At 51.6% G+C, this 12,519-nt stretch overlaps 5 protein-coding genes across 5 annotated transcripts; 2 read left to right on the top strand and 3 right to left on the bottom strand.

The window, feature by feature from the left end:
• Nucleotides 1-6: 6 nt before the first annotated feature.
• Nucleotides 7-714, top strand: TrAFT101_009048 (uncharacterized protein; the record flags this gene model as incomplete). The annotated part of the gene is made up of 1 exon (XM_066128514.1): nt 7-714. The coding sequence occupies one exon, from the start codon at nt 7-9 to the stop codon at nt 712-714; it is 708 nt and encodes a 235-aa protein (XP_065984634.1).
• Nucleotides 715-1,186: 472 nt separating this feature from the next.
• Nucleotides 1,187-5,063, bottom strand: TrAFT101_009047 (uncharacterized protein). Its single transcript, XM_024910819.2, has 6 exons — nt 4,788-5,063; nt 4,602-4,720; nt 4,338-4,534; nt 3,862-4,245; nt 3,570-3,798; nt 1,187-3,474 (listed from the first exon to the last, which is right to left on the bottom strand). Coding segments are annotated over exons 1-6 (3,081 nt in total). The 5' UTR covers nt 4,790-5,063; the 3' UTR covers nt 1,187-1,324.
• A 122-nt stretch (nt 5,064-5,185) lies between these two features.
• On the top strand, nt 5,186-6,358 carry TrAFT101_009046 (uncharacterized protein). Its single transcript, XM_024901433.2, has one exon. It carries the CDS (start codon nt 5,383-5,385, stop codon nt 6,013-6,015), a length of 633 nt encoding a protein of 210 aa, XP_024755180.1. The 5' UTR covers nt 5,186-5,382; the 3' UTR covers nt 6,016-6,358.
• Nucleotides 6,359-6,640: 282 nt separating this feature from the next.
• Nucleotides 6,641-9,108, bottom strand: TrAFT101_009045 (uncharacterized protein; the record flags this gene model as incomplete). Its single annotated transcript, XM_066128513.1, has 4 exons — nt 6,641-6,659; nt 6,711-7,207; nt 7,298-9,020; nt 9,101-9,108. The coding sequence occupies 4 exons, from the start codon at nt 9,106-9,108 to the stop codon at nt 6,641-6,643; spliced, it is 2,247 nt and encodes a 748-aa protein (XP_065984633.1).
• Nucleotides 9,109-10,599: 1,491 nt separating this feature from the next.
• Nucleotides 10,600-11,250, bottom strand: TrAFT101_009044 (uncharacterized protein; the record flags this gene model as incomplete). Its single annotated transcript, XM_066128512.1, has 3 exons — nt 10,600-10,803; nt 11,133-11,137; nt 11,226-11,250. 3 exons carry the CDS (start codon nt 11,248-11,250, stop codon nt 10,600-10,602), a joined length of 234 nt encoding a protein of 77 aa, XP_065984632.1.
• Between the last annotated feature and the right edge of the window lie 1,269 nt (nt 11,251-12,519).

The raw sequence follows: 12,519 nt of genomic DNA, 5'->3' as shown, positions 1-12,519 counted from the left end.
GCCTGCATGAATCACTTTACTCGCCTCATCGATCTTACTTCAGCTGATGAAGAATATGTGGCGGCGCTAGCCACTCACTTGGCACCATGCATCCTTCGCCCACGAACAGAAACTTCTCTTACAATGGAAGAAAAGCACGCCAGCCGACTTGTCCGTGACCTCTTTGCCCACAAAGACGCCATTTTCAGCGAACTGAAGCGCATGTCGACCCTCAACCACTCCATTTCCGTCACGACAAACCGTCCTCGGGCAATCAGCACCGATGAAAGCAACAGGAAAGCTCTGATGGAGGAGAGGAATAGAGCTTTGCTAGAGAAGGCCAGTGCTTCACGAAGCCGCGCCACCAGCCCTGCACCAGGCCCGCGTGGACATCGCCGGGAGCGAAGCAGCGGAGGGCCTGAGACTCGCTTTCCAATCCAGACCAGCCCGACGACCGCCTCTGACCGCCATCGAAGTAGTCTAGGAAGCTTGAACGCAATCAAGCGCTCCAGCTTAGAAGTTCCCGGACCGGATGGTAGCACCAGCCCTCCCGATGCCACAAACGGATCCCCTCTCAAATCAGAAATCGATGGCGAACAACCAGTCTTGGATAAGCGCGACAGCCTGGGCAGAGGCGCCGCAGCCAAATTTGGCCCGAGGCTTCCTATTGCCCCATCACAAGCACAAGACTCTTCTCGTGGCGTGACTCTAGAGGACAGGCCTATGGAAGACTAGTGATCTCCAGTTATGACTAGGTGCTCACCGGGGTTCCTTCTCCTTTGCATTTATGGATTACGCACAGTGACGAAATGTTTGTGCTTTGTTTATTTATGGGTTTGCCAGGGCCAATGACGAAACAGCATGGCTCTCTTTCCTTTTTTGGTCGCGAGAGAAGGAAAACAAAAAAGTTTGGTATGCAGGGTAGATAGATAGATGCGATGGCTGGATCCGGAGTAAAGGGAGGTACTATGTATGGGAGAGGGACCGAGATGCCATATATGTGCTACACTCTCTGATGTTTTTTTTTTTTTTTTTTTTTTTTTCCTCTCTTCTTCTTTTCTTACTTTTTATCTTCTTTTTTGGAAATATTTCTCTTATAACTTTTTATTGCCCCCACACGTGTTCGTCAGTGATATAAAATGAGATGGGAAAACAAGAATGATAAATATATGGTGCTTCAACCTCAACTTTTCTGTTTATTGAAAGCCAAAGCCCCCGCTCCCCCTTTTTCTATATAAAATTGCCTCCATATGTACAAACTTTGTCGAGTGATAAACAGAAGGAAGCAGAGCCTCCTGCTTCTTTACGACTCTCTCTAAAAAAAGCGTGATGCAAAGTAGTATCTTCAGCCTGCAGCTTCGGCCTCTACGAGGGAGGCTTTCTTCTTCTTCTTCTTTGGAGCCACTTTCACTGGAGCACCATCCAGCGTATTCGCAGCTGTGCCACTAGGCTCGCCACCTTCTGACGTCTGTGCCACTGCTTTCTTCTTCTTCTTCTTAGGCTTAACGCTCGTTGCAGCTTCCCCATCCTCTCCCTCTGCAGTCTTCTTCGACACGACCTTCTTCTTCTTCTTCTTCGTTATGACTACACCTTGCACCTCCGCCCCCTGAGCCATCTGGATCCTTTCATTAGCTCGCTGCATTTCCAGCCGTAGACGTTCCACCTCCTTCATGGCCTGCTGCATTTCTGCCTCTTCCCGCTGTTGCCTCTCGTAGTCAAATCCTTTAGAGCCATCGCCCTCTTCCAGGCTGAAGGATCCAATAGTGCTGGAATCGACCTGTAAGAGGGAGTGCTGTTTTGATTTCTTGGATTTTGCCTTGGCGAGGTTACTAGAACCATTTTCTGAGTCATTCTGTCGCCCTGTGCCGCTGTCGCCCCCCTCTATCGTTTCATCTGCAGCCACAAGCACTCTCTGCCGTGGTCGTGGCTGCGGTCGAGATGGTGCAGCGAGAGAGCTACCGCCAAATTTATCGAGGTCTAGCTGCATGACAGGGATAGAGTCAATATCCAAATCGGGACCATTGTTATTTTGGAGGATATTATGAATGGGCGTTGATGTCCTGAGAATGTTATCGCTCGGGATGTAGAAGGGGTCGTCTTTATTCTTTTCCATCCTTTCTGCCTTCCTTTTCGCGAGAATGTCTGCGTCCAGGTAGCTCTCTTCGCTGAGTTGTTGGTAGGAACTTGCCATATCATCACCTGGATCAGCTAATCTACTAATGGCTGGTGCTGAAGATGATATGCTCGAAGGCGGTGGTCGCTGATGATAGTAAACTTCAAAATCATCAGCCTCATCAGACTGGAGTGTAATGATGTCAGTCTGGAATAAAAGTCGATTCAAGTTGCCGTTTATTGGTTCATCTAGATCCAAGCCCTCAAGAAGGGGTACGTTTTTCTGTGCATTAACAGCAACTGAGTTGAGCTCCCAGCCGCTAAACAAGGATGGAATAGCTTGTGTTAGAAGCAGAGGTGGCTCCTGGTCGTTTTCACCCGTTGAAGCGGGCTGTCCCGAAGCAGCTTCCGCAGTCAGCTTGAGTAATTCTATGTATTCTACCGCTCGCTCTTGTACTTCCAGACTCGGATGAAGAGCAAGCGGTTCTAATACGTCTAATATGCGGGCCAAAAGGAGCGATATCCTTGATTTCCTTTCTGAGGTCCAAGGCTCGAGTTCGCTGCCCGCAATGGATGAGAACACTTTGGCAGTAGCGTGGAGGGCTACCGCTGATATCTCCGGCTTCCCGATTCTTGGAATCGCCTGAAGAAGTCCGTTGAGACTGTCGTCTGGTATGGCCAGCTGAACAGAGTATTCACCAATGATCCATATAGCCGACTTCAAAGCTCCCGAATTGAGCGGATGCCCGGCTGGATTATCGGAGAGCAGCTGATCGAGAATGATGTCGGCCGCTCTGACTGCAGTGGCCCTCATTGCTCTCACTTTGACAGCGACATTACGCAGTTCGTCTCCTATCTTTTCAGAAACATCAACTTGTTGCCGTATCGGCAGTGCCGCTCCTGTGTCTGCGTCAAATGTTCGAGGGACAGGCGCCATACGAACAAGTTGCGTTAGCACGTCGATGTACCAGTCGAAATCCAGTACACTCGAATAGTTGTCTTTGGAGCACATGAATAGGATTCTCTCGATAATGTCTATTCGGTAGTCGTCGGGAAGAAGGACAGTTTGAGTTTCTTGAGTAGTTGGCGCTATGATTGCAGTTTGTGATTCATCATCTGATTCGGTCTCTGGAGTGATGGCTGAGCTTCCTGGAAGGCGCCGATCCTTAGACGGCAACGACGACTTAAGCTGCTTCATCAAGCGGCTCACTACGAGGACTAAGTTGTCGCTGGTAACCATGCCCTTTACAAGATTAAGAGCTTGAACACGGATTGTGATGTCAGAGCTATCAATACACTCCAAAATGACATCTTCTTGCTGAGAGACCAGATGTGGATGTGTAAGAACAATCTTGTTGAAGGCCAGCAGGGCAACATATTTTACTTGATAATTATGTTAACGACCGAGAAATGATCTTGATGAGTGAGATAAAAAGGAGAAGAAATAAGGAAAAAAAAGTTGGGTAGTGATGACTTACGGTTGGCGTCGCCATTCATCATAATCATTCCTCGTAGCTTATTGACACACAGTGTTGCAATTTCATCTGCTCCTGCAACATCATCTGTGTTGTCCAAGATGCCTCCCTGGATGATACCGTTTATACACTCGTACAATAACGACATTGCTGGAGTGGTCCGAATTATGTTCGTAAGAGGAGGCAGTAGTTTTCGAACAAGACGAGGTTCAAGAGGTGTTAATGTTGCAAACTGGTCCAAGGGTTAGCCAAACACAAGCACAAGGAGCATGCAAAGGATAGTGAAGACACAGACCAGCTTGATGAGCTTGATTGCCATCCAGTTATTACCCCCGTCCACCAACAGCTCGAAGAGCCGTGGTGCCAGAGGAAGGAAATCGTGTGGTCTTCGCCAACCGAGTTCACAAACAACGTTTACAATGGCAGCTGTAACACTCGGATCTTCGTCGGGGTCCATTAGGCGATCTTTGATCTTTGGCCAAGCGGCACGCAGAGCCTCGGGGTATACAAGAGCGAGTCGATATAATGTGACAAGCGTCTTCTTGCGAATGTTCGAATGGCTATGGTTCAAGCGTGGTAGCAAATCGGCAAGGGTCGAGAGCGCCAGAGAGGGAGTAATGACGTGGGGAAGCGTTGCAATCGGAAGGGATATAATTGTTGGCGTGGTGGCGGCCAAATCCTGACGAACGGAAGAGGAATCAGCCATCAGCACTGGGGCTACTACCAGCTATCATGGAGAGAACGATGCCATCCCAAGAGACCTGTGCGTACCTTTTTCAGAAGATTGGTTGCCAGCATGAGCACCTCAGTATCCTGCCGAAAGCTCTGCACAGCGCCCAGGTATCCCACCCTCTTCTGGTGATACTTTGGCGAGGACATGACCTCAAGGACATGAAAGGAGGCCCATGACATGTCGTGGCCAAACATTTCCAGGTATATGAGCTTGAGAAGAGCCGTAGCTTTGAGGTCTAAAACGAAGGAAAGGTGAGCACATCAGCATTGTTGCAGTCATCGCCGCGTGAGAGATGGACCAACCCATGTCCTGGCTGCGAACCTCCGCGCGGCACTCCTTGAGGGTTTTCTGGATGTATTCCTTCTCATTGCCCTTGTGGTTGCGCAGACCTCGAATGAGGTCGTATAGCGACTTCTCGAACCTGTATCCCAAGCCATCAGCGCCCATCCTGAAGGTATTTCGCCAAAGAAGCAGCTTGTATCGTTTACATGTTGACGACGAATTGCCCCACGTGGGGCCTGCGCAAGCAATAGCTGAAGACTGCGAGAGACGACTATCGAGAAGCGAGGTGGGTGGAGGCGCAGATGCGTCAAGGCGCGATGAAGATGAATGCGTGTAGCAGCTGCAGAGCCAGCCAGCTCATCCTGCTATTCGCGGCCGGTGCTGAGTTGCGAGCTGGGACTGAGCTTTGGACTGATGGCGAAATGGTTAGGCGACCGCTAAAAGGTACGTATAGCTGGCGTTAGTAAAAGCAAGCTGCGTTGCCTTTCAGCAGGAGAGCATGGCGGAATTACCGCCGAAACTTCGGTAGCGAGACGGGCCGGTGGAAAGCCCGTGTGACGTCTTCTCCAATTATTTGCGCCGATTGATTCTTGAATGCGACAACAAGCCGAGTCAAGTTGGACCACGTCCTATTTCCTTGCGTCCTTCTCTCCTTCTTCTCTTTTCTTTTCCTGCTTGCTCTATTTAACATTTCTTCGATCAATGCACCACGTCATTGGCCCGATAGACACTCCTCGACTCTCTACCTAGTACTAATTCCTATAATTTCTCAAAAAGCGCTCCTCAGCATCGTATCCAGCAATGGCCGCTCGAACCGCAGTTCAACGGCTGCCTCTCCGGCCATCAGCCTCTTTACTACGCACGCCGAGACCCTCCGGCCCAATCTCTCGTCGCGCTTTTATCTCACTGCCGGAAAGCCCTCAACAGAGCCTCGTCGCCACTCGCACTCTTCCCTACCGCCACGAGCCGCTCTACGAGCTCATCGCAGACGTCGACTCCTACTCAGCCTTTGTGCCATATTGCTCGCAGTCCAGAGTCACAAAATGGTCTGCGCCAGACTCTTCCGGTCGCAGCTGGCCCACTCTCGCTGACTTACAGGTGGGCTGGGGCGGCTTTGACGAGACTTTTACTAGCCGCCTGCTCTGCGTTCCTGGCGTCTCCGTCGAGGCTCGTAGCGGCGGTTCTGCTTCGGGCCGCCCTGCCCAGGATGCGTCTGCCGTCTTCAAGACTCTTGAGACTCTCTGGTACTTGACGCCAATCGCTCGCCAATCCGCAACGCCTTCGACCGAGGTTAAACTCACCATCAAATACCAATTCGTCAACCCGCTTTATGCCGCGCTCAGCGCTGCTGTATCCGACAAAATTGCTGCCCTCATGATTGAAGCCTTTGAGAAGCGAGTTCACTACAAATTAGGAACTCAGCAGCGTCTCTAGCAAACGGCCGAGCTTGAGACTCTTCTGAGCGACTCATGAATAACGACACAAGAAATAGAGCATATCGGCAAAGATAAAAGGCAGAGTGTACAGATGTAAACCGCTTATATACTGGATAGATAGATTCCCTCAACTCACGACAGCTAAGCATCCCCATTTGAGCAACCCAACAACTTCCTATTGAAACAGAAAAGAGTAAAAATGAAATGAAGTAGCAAAAAAGGCAAAGTAGATCTTGTCTTCATCAAAACGTAGCCCCCCTCACCCCTCCCTTTCTAACCCGCACCAATTGCTCCTTAATATCCAAATATCACCTGCCCCAAGTACGCCAAACATCCCCCGCCTTCGATGTCAAAGCCACCGGGTATGGAGACGGTGTAAGTCTGCGCGACACCCTGGATTCGACTTATCCTCTCCCTCCTCCTCGTGCAGACCCATGCCGTTGAAAGATTGAACCCAAAATCACCACAGATAGGCAGAACATGAGGGGAATCTTTCGCTCAAAACATGGTAACCAGACAAAAACAAGAAAATAAGAAAATTCGCTCATATAGATGGCATAAAACGTATCGAAGCATCCAATTTTGGAACATAAAAGGTCGTGGATAATCGTATAGTAATGTAATTATTTTTTGCTTGAGGACCTATACGGATATTAGCCATGGTTCATATTGTACAGTGCTGGTTCCACTTACTTCTTTTTGACGGGAGGCTTTCCAGATAAGAAATTGAGCATAGAAGTGTTTTGTTTGCTGCTGCTGGAGCTGCTCTTTTTCTTTGGTGGCGCCGCGTTCACGATCTTAATATTAGGAGATACGCCTGGTGGTCCCCGAGGAGGTGGAGGTATACCGCCGTTCCATCCAGGCGGAGGTGGCATTGGCATCCCTGGGACACTAGGTCTTGGTCGACCGAGTGGTGGAATTCCAATTGGCGGCGGGGGAGGACCATGACCATCAGGCCTATGTGACATCGGTGGTACTCCCGGAGGCAATTTAGAGCCACCAACAGGTGGTGCTTTGTCGAGGGGCCACATGGTCATAGTGATAGCCCAGTCGGGCTCAATTACCTTCTCCCAAACAGACGGGAGAATGATGTCGCCATTAGGACCAATCAAATCATAATGGCCTTCTTGGACGTGCGGCCCTAGAACGTCGACTTGTAGAAACGCTTGCTTGATCAATTCTTCCATTCCCTGTTTTACCACTGTTAGTTTATCACGCCTGCAATAGAAAGGGTAAAGGGACAGAAATCAAAGACATGCAAGCCGTCCCCAAAAACATACCTGCCAGGTGTTGCACAGATGAAACGGGAAGCTAAACTTTCGGCCAACAGCGTCTTTGAACTTGATGGGAGCTAGCTCTGCCTTTTTAGCAGCCTCCTCTGCCTTTTTGTTGGCTTCGTCGATAGCCGCTTTAGTCTCCGCCTGAATTTTCTTTTTAAGTTCCTCAGCCTCCTGCTTGGCGAGGGCGACAGCTTCAGCAGCTCTTTGCGCAGCAGCTTGTTCTGCCTCTATCCGGGCTCGGTGTTCAGCTTCGGCCTTGAGCTTGGCCTCTTCGTGTATGAGTCGGAGCCTCTCGGCCTCCTCAGCCTCCTTCTTCGCCGCAGCGGCCTTGGCCTCGGCATCCGCCTTGAGCGCAGCCTCAACACGGAGTCTAGCCTCTTCCTCGATTCTGGCAGCCTCTTCGGCAGCTTTCTTTGCGGCGGCGGCTTTGGCCTCGGCCTCGGCTTTCATAGCTGCTTCGAGACGGAGGCGTGTTTGCTCCTCGATCCTGGCGGCTTCTTCGGCCGCTTTCTTCTCAGCAGCCGCCTTAGCAGCGGTTTCTGCCCTCAAAGCGGCCTCGAAACGAAGTCGAGCTGCTTCTTCAGCTCGAGCTCGGTCCTCCGCTTCCCTCCTCCTCCGCTCTTCGGCAGCTTTTATCTCGGCTTCAAACTTGAGCCTCGCTGTTTCCTCTACTCGAGCCCTAGTTTCAGCCTCCAGTCGCCTCCTTTCCTCTTCGGCTTTCTTCTCAGCTTCGAGCCTCTCACGAGCAGTGCGCTCAGCCTCTGCCCTGGCGCGCTCAATTTCTCTCTTTGCCTCCTCTGCCTGTAATCGCACCTCCTCCATCTTCTTAGCCAGAGCATCTTCGGCATCTTTGCGGATCTTATCCTCAATTTCCTTCTGTCTCGCAGCTTCCTTTGCCCTCTCTTGCTCGGCCTTGAAATCAGCCAGCTCTTTCTGAAGACGCTCTTTCTCAGGATCAGGTGGCGGGGGCGGAGCCGGTGTGGGCTCTTTCGCAGCCGGGGCCGGGGACGCAGGGGGGGCGGCAGCCTCAGTTGGCGGCGGCGGTGGCGGCGCCAAGTGATATTGATGCATATGAGGCGGCAAGCCGTTGTAGTGGGCCCCGTGCGGCCCGTTATAATAGCCCGGCGGAGCAGGAGCGCCATAAGGCATCATATCATACATGTGCCTCTGTTCACCTCCATAGTAGCTACCAGTGCTTGAACTGTTGGGTGAGAATGGATTTGCGCCGTAGTTGCCATACGGAGTCATCTGGTTCATCTGGTTCGCGCCGCTGTAACCCATGTACGGCCCTACATGATTTTGTTGCTGGGCAGGATATGCTGGATGCCCGCGGCCGTAGTAGCCGTTGCGACCAGCGGCATGTTGCTGGTGCTGGCCATAGTGGCCATAGCGGCCGTAATCCTCAGAGGGATCCACGCTGGGCGGTGCGGCGGCCGGTGCGTAAGACTGCACCTGCTGATGGTGAGAAGCGTCCTGTCTAGCGGGAGCTCGCTGGCGCCGTGCGGTGGCTGTTTCGGAGGGGCGGGTGCGTAGCTTTGGTCTGTCGTAGGCGGCTATGGATGCGGAATCAGAGGGATCAATGTCTTCCCCGTACCCGTCTTCGTAGTCGTCTTCCTCTTCCGAGTACTCTTCTTCGCTTGAGTATTGTGGCTCTGGCTCTGGCCGTCTATCGTACCGTCTGTCGTAGCCGTTCCGAAGATGGGGCTGTACGTGACGATAGCTACTAAACAGTAAAAGTCAATAACAGCCAAAGAGGATGGTAGCTTCTAACTGAAGCTCAGCAAGGTTGAGCGCAGTACTAACGTAGACATAACAGGCGACTTGGGATAAGATTGGCCTCTTACTCACCACGTCCCGCGCAAACCTGGCGGGCGATCAGACGAGCGTTTGTCCCAAGATGATCTTGGGAGGGATGGTGGGGGAGAGGAGGTTGGGTTGCTCTGGGGCGCGTAGCGGCCAGAAATAAATAGCAGCCAGCCCAAGCAGATTCGGTCAGGCAGCCCAAATCGCAGTGGGAAAAAGCCGAGGGCAAGCTGCAACGCAGCGAACAGTTCAAAATCCAGGCTGGTCAAGCGCTGGTCACGCAATGACAGGCAAACAGTGACAAGCGTGAAAGGCCAAGCAAATCTTTGTTCAGCTAGATGAGAGAGGAGCGCAGACCAGGTTGGCGAGGGATGAGGTGAGAGTGTGACGGGAGACGTCGAATGGCGCGTACAGATGCCGGGCAACCAGACGACAGTAAAATAAAAATAAAAAGAGACTAATGGGGCGATACAAGATGGTGAGGTAGCAGCAATTTAGTGCTCCCTCTTGTCTCAAAGGCCTAGCGGAGGGGGAATGGTGAGAAAGTGAGGATGATAGGGCGCTCGGTGGCGGGAGGGGGGTTCCGAGGGTCTTATGAGTCGGACGAAAGACAAAAAAAATCGAGAAAAATAAGAGGAACACGAGAAAGAAGGTCGAAGGCCGGTACACAAATTGTGCGAGTGATGTGTCAGACGCAACAGCCAAGGCGGCGAATGGGCTGGCGACTGAGGGACCAAGAGTCGAGCCTCGACGGGTTTGCGGGTGATCGGCGGTGAGGGGATACTGAGATCTTGGTTGGAGAAGCTGCACGATGGGGGAAAAAAAAAAAGACAAAAAAAAAGTGAGATGAGGTGAGAAGAGTGTGTGGATGTGCGTGTTTCTGTGCGCTTGCTTGCGTGCAGGTGCAGGTGTCGACAACAGGACGAGGCAGAGCGGCTGTGCTACCCACTCAACGAAGGCGATGCCTGCGGCCGGTCTGCATGGGGTTGAGGGTGGAAATGGGCGGGAATCGGTTGAGGAGGGGCGTATTAGACGCCGAGGAGGAGCATAACAAACGAGGGGCCCATTATAACTGCGAAGGGAGGCGGCGCATCAGTTAGGCTTGGTGGAGATATTTTTTGCTCACTTGCAATGAACAACACAGAAGCAACTTTGTCTAATGGGCTCAGCGGGACGGCTCGGGGCTCTAGCAGAGGCCTAGCATCCAATCGCTGGGTATCTTCTGAGGCATAGACCGCCACAGGGGGGCCTACGAGGCTTGGGGCTAAGTTTATCTGGGCCTCAGCTGTATCCAGTTGTTTTTTTTTTCTGGTGTTATAGTTGGCTAAGCATACCGACGCTTTGACACATTGAGGGCTGAGTATTACTGCATCAACCGTTACGGGATGTCGCTGGCTACTTGAACTTCAACCTTATTTTTCACGTTAAAAAAAAAAAAAAAGAAGAAGAGGAGAAAAGCGCTCTCCCAGCAATAGTCGGCTTATACTTAAACGGTGGTGCTAGGGCTGTGGCTTGGCTGCTTGTGCTGGCAAACTCTTGCCAGGCACCGAGTCGGTAAGGTAAGGTGGTAGTGATGCTGCACCCAACCCGGAAACCATTACTGCCGGATAGTACCTGATGCTAGCATCACTGGCTGTGCGAAACTGGGTACCAATATAGCCAGACCATACCAGCGGCCACGAACGAAATCCTACTGCGAGACCCTGTTTTCCTCTCCAAGACACGATTTAGCAGAAGTGAAAAAAAAAAGACTTACCAGGCCTCAATTGCCCAAAATAGGGCGGTGCAGACGTCTTCCTTGGCCATTCAGCTTGCGGTGGGTGAGATGTGAGCTGTGGTGTTACCTTTCTGTGGTGCGCCTATGAGCTGGCCGGCTCTCATTTGTGTGCGTATGACTTGTTTCTTTTTTCTTCGAGAAGCACAAGGAGCAGGTTTGCTTGGACGGGCTGATTCGCCCAGCTACTCCAGGTTCCCGCTCCTCCGGCCGTTGATGGCATGTACAGGTACACTTTGTGCTTCCTAAGGTAGGCACATCACCTGCGAGGCAAGTATTTGGTCAGCGTGTATCAGATATCGACTGGGCGCTGGTAATGGCGTGATGAATGAATGGCATCAATATACCTACCCAGATGGATTAGCAGCTGGAGCATCTCTCAGTCGAAGGAGCTCACCGACAGGTGAAGCGCGCTATTCCAGCAGATTGCTCAAATCTCAGCTGCTTTCGGCTCTCTTGCATATTCTAGCTTCAATTCTTGTAGAATGTGATAGCTGACAGCCGATGGCGCGGTCAACCGCTTCGAAGCAGAATCCATCAATCTTATTGGCGCTGTGCTGCATATGTGAGATGAGCAGCACGTAAACGAGTTGCCAATACATAAGACGCTATGCGCTGGAAAGCGTTATCGATTACGAGCACATGGGGCCTTCTCGCTTATGCCGGTCGACTGGAGCTCTGTAGAGTCGATACTGCAGAAGTCCTGAGCCTTGAGTAATGTAACATGATACGTGTTCCTGGCGGAGGTAGAACTGAGAGGTGACAGTAATCACTTAAGCGAGTATTCTTCACAGCCTAAATTCACGTGCCGGAGGAAGCCAGCGCACGTCTTCTATGCGAGCTTCAGCTATCGTATGAGAGAATGTTCAACTCAAAACAGCGCAGGAGTATGTTCTTCGTAGCACAATAGGTATGGGAATCGTACTTGATTAAAACATGAAAGCATCAATGTTTGATAGCCAACACCTGGAAATATATCACATCGATCGATATCAACGCCTCGTATCCGCCACTGCACACTATTGCAGCTACGGGTACGACGTACCAGCATCCGCCGCCCACTTTACATCGATCCCCCAAGAACCCTGGCCAGATGTGGGTTTGCCGTGGCTTTGATCCGGAGTCACAAGGATTAATTTTTCCTCTCTGCGGAGCCCAAGCAAACCCACAATTGACGCCCAACCAGCGACCATTTGACTCATGCCTTGGACAGCGCTGCACCGGTTGCATGAACCGAGCAGGCAGCAAAGGGAAGCCTAGAAAATCAGGACAGGCTTGGATGCAAGAAGAAGGAAAAATGAAAGGCACCCGGAAAACTTCTGGCCCCTGCTTGTTGGGCAGTCTCAGAGAAGATCCGCTCACAGCCTCATTCTTTCCAGCGGCGCCACCTCAGCGACTTACATGTATGTGCCTTGAGATTCGTATGCGCTGCCAGCCAATCTGCAGCCAGTATCAGGAGCTTTGTTTGGTTCCCGTTTCTGCAACGGTGAGGCTACATAAATGTACCCTTGACATGTGCGCTGTCGTTACTCTTCTGGCAGCTTGCAGCTCACATCGTCTATCCGATGCATGGTTCCGCACAAGGTCTCTTTGCTCCGAAAGTAGACGAGGCGGCAGCCAGCGCGGCAGAGCCCGAGCCACTTAA

Source organism: Trichoderma asperellum, chromosome 5 (genome assembly GCF_020647865.1).
Source record: "Trichoderma asperellum chromosome 5, complete sequence".
Lineage (NCBI taxonomy): Eukaryota > Fungi > Ascomycota > Sordariomycetes > Hypocreales > Hypocreaceae > Trichoderma > Trichoderma asperellum.
The sequence above is the reverse complement of the archived record's forward strand: the minus strand, read 5'-3'. Positions and strand labels throughout refer to the sequence as shown.

Bases quoted from the DNA above. Each gene is read 5' to 3' on its own strand.
- TrAFT101_009047 (XM_024910819.2), bottom strand. The intron at 4,535-4,601 runs GTTGGTCCATCT...CCTTCGTTTTAG, and splicing joins GGTTCGCAGCCAGGACATGG to ACCTCAAAGCTACGGCTCTT. The intron at 4,246-4,337 runs GTACGCACAGGT...TCCGTTCGTCAG, and splicing joins CAACCAATCTTCTGAAAAAG to GATTTGGCCGCCACCACGCC.
- TrAFT101_009046 (XM_024901433.2), top strand. From the start codon at position 5,383: ATGGCCGCTCGAACCGCAGTTCAACGGCTGCCTCTCCGGCCATCAGCC.